General features: G+C 44.5%; 1 protein-coding gene across 1 annotated transcript; it reads right to left on the reverse strand.

The window, feature by feature from the left end:
- Nucleotides 1-362: 362 nt before the first annotated feature.
- LOC123369537 (olfactory receptor 1038-like) lies at nt 363-1,298 on the reverse strand. Its single transcript, XM_045015227.1, has one exon. It carries the CDS (start codon nt 1,296-1,298, stop codon nt 363-365), a length of 936 nt encoding a protein of 311 aa, XP_044871162.1.
- Nucleotides 1,299-2,454: the final 1,156 nt, after the last annotated feature.

Genomic DNA, 2,454 nt, shown 5'->3' on the forward strand with positions numbered 1-2,454 from the left:
CTTTATAAAGAATCTTTAATGAATGCTTTATATGAAGCAGCAAAATACAGCCAGTGATTCAAATTTAGGACTTCCGTTTCTGTACTTATTCCTTTAGGCCATATGTGTGCCTCATATATTAGGTACATGAAGGCTCCTTGAAGTATGTTAGCAGATATGCTTCCATTCGTCTTAATGTTCAGGTTCAGGGTGAAAAAGTGAATCCAATTCTCTTTAATTTAGGTCTATTCAATTTCTGATTACCATGGATTTTCACACCAGACAATACTCAAAGTTACATGAAGTAAACAGAGAAAATAATAAACTCAGCCCAAGGATTTTTCTTTATTATCTCACCAACATTTTTGCTGCACTGACACCTGTCAAGAAACTGTTACTCGGTCTAATAACCTTTTCAGGGCATCCTTCACCTCCTTGTTCCTCAGGCTGTAGATAAGAGGATTCAGCATGGGGATCACCACTGTGTAGAACACTGAGATCACTTTGTCCCAGTCCAGCGAGTAACTGGAAATTGGCCTGACATACATAAAGACTGTGGTGCCATAGAATATCATGACAGCTGTCAGGTGGGAGGCACAGGTGGAGAAGGCTTTGCGTCTGCCCCCAGTGGAGCGGATCCTCAGGATGGTGGAGATGATATAGATATAGGAGACCAGAATCTCCAATGAGGTGATGATGCTGTGAAATGTACCAAAGGTGTAAAGCACTATCTCATTGCTGTAGGTATCAGAGCAGGAGAGCTGTATCAGTGGGGGGATGTCACAGAAATAATGACTGATGACATTAGAGCTGCAGAAGGACAGTCGAAAGGTGGAGATAGTTTGTGCCAGTGCATGAACAAAGCCAATGAGATACGAGCCAGCCACCAGCTGGGCACAGACTCTACGGAACATGATGACCATATAGAGTAGTGGGTTACAGATGGCCATGTAATGGTCATAAGCCATCACTGCCAACAGGAGGCATTCAACACTCACTGTGAGCACAAAATAGAACAGTTGTGCAATGCACCCACCAAATGAAATGGCTCTCCTCTCAGTTAGGAAATCCACCAGCATCTTGGGGGTGATGGTTGAGGAGTAGCAGAAATCCACAAAATCCAAATTACTGAGGAAATAGAACATCGGGGTGTGGAGCCGGGGGTCGACCCTGACCAACATGATCATCCCGAGGTTTCCCACCAGGGTGATCAGGTACATCACTAAGAAGAGCAGAAAACAGATGGCCTTCATCTCTGGACTTTCTGTTAGTCCTGAGAGAACAAACTCAGTCACCAGGGTGTGATTTCCCCCAGCCATTTTGTCTGCACAGGTGTTATCTGCTGATTGACTCTTCCTGATTGACCAAAGAGAGAACTGACGAGCCCCAATTTATCTTCTAGATAACCAAGGTACTTATATAGTCCTCATTACCATAGCACCTAACCGCCTAAAAATATTTAATGAATTTGTCCTCACAACAACCCTATGAGGTAGGGCAGATGGGAAACTGAGGCACGGAGCAGCTAAATGACGTGTCCAAGGTCACACATACTGACTGTAGCAGGGATGGGACTTGCTTCCTGGTCTCTTACGGCTCAAGATAGTACCTGAACCACTGGACCGTTCTCACCCTCATTGTGCCCAACTCAGCAATTCAGCCTTGCTGGGAAAGATGCACTAAGCATCATCCCTACAGCTCACGGTGCATCCCTGCCTCTCCACCCCAATGCAGCTGCAGTTGGATGTGTCCATCTGTGAGCAATGTGATCCAAATGTTCATGAAGGGCAAGGGCCATCTTCTTCCTGAAATAGAAAATCTCAGCATTAACTCAAGGAACTTCATGGGTTTTCACCTTCCCCTGCAGCATGAGGCATGGATCATGTGCTGGGATTACCTGGGCCTGGCTCATCCAATCAGTTCCCTGCCATTTCAGGAGCTTTGGGTATTGATGGCACCTTGGTCTCTCCTGTTCTCTCTGTGGCACCACATTAGTCTCCTGAGGACTGAAATGCTTTAGTCTAACTAAAGTCTTTGGGCTTTATATAGTAATAATTGGGTAAAAATTAAGGGCCTGCAAAGGTCCCTTCTGGCTTTAAAGTCAATGAAACTATGAATCTCAGGTATCACTTTTAGCCATTCAGAACTCCAACAGGAAAAAGCGAGTGGCTTCTTTGCTATAATAACACGATGGCAGGAGGTTAATATTTTGGCCAAACCAGCAGTAGAACTCAACCCCCAGCAGAGGGTGAGGTATGAAAACTCCTTCTTCTTGGCCTGATCCAAAGGCCATTGAAGTCAAGGGGTGACTTTCCATTGATTTCACTGTACACTGGATTGGCACAATGGTCATTTTCTGATGAGAAATTAAATATATCATGATTTACTACATGAAACACCCTTGGGTTGTAGGTAGCAAAAGCCTCCATAATTCTGACTGGGGGAGAATCACAAGTGAAGTAGGAATTATTGAAA

This window comes from Mauremys mutica, chromosome 4, assembly GCF_020497125.1.
Source record: "Mauremys mutica isolate MM-2020 ecotype Southern chromosome 4, ASM2049712v1, whole genome shotgun sequence".
Lineage (NCBI taxonomy): Eukaryota > Metazoa > Chordata > Testudines > Geoemydidae > Mauremys > Mauremys mutica.

Bases quoted from the DNA above. Each gene is read 5' to 3' on its own strand.
- LOC123369537 (XM_045015227.1), bottom strand. From the start codon at position 1,298: ATGGCTGGGGGAAATCACACCCTGGTGACTGAGTTTGTTCTCTCAGGA.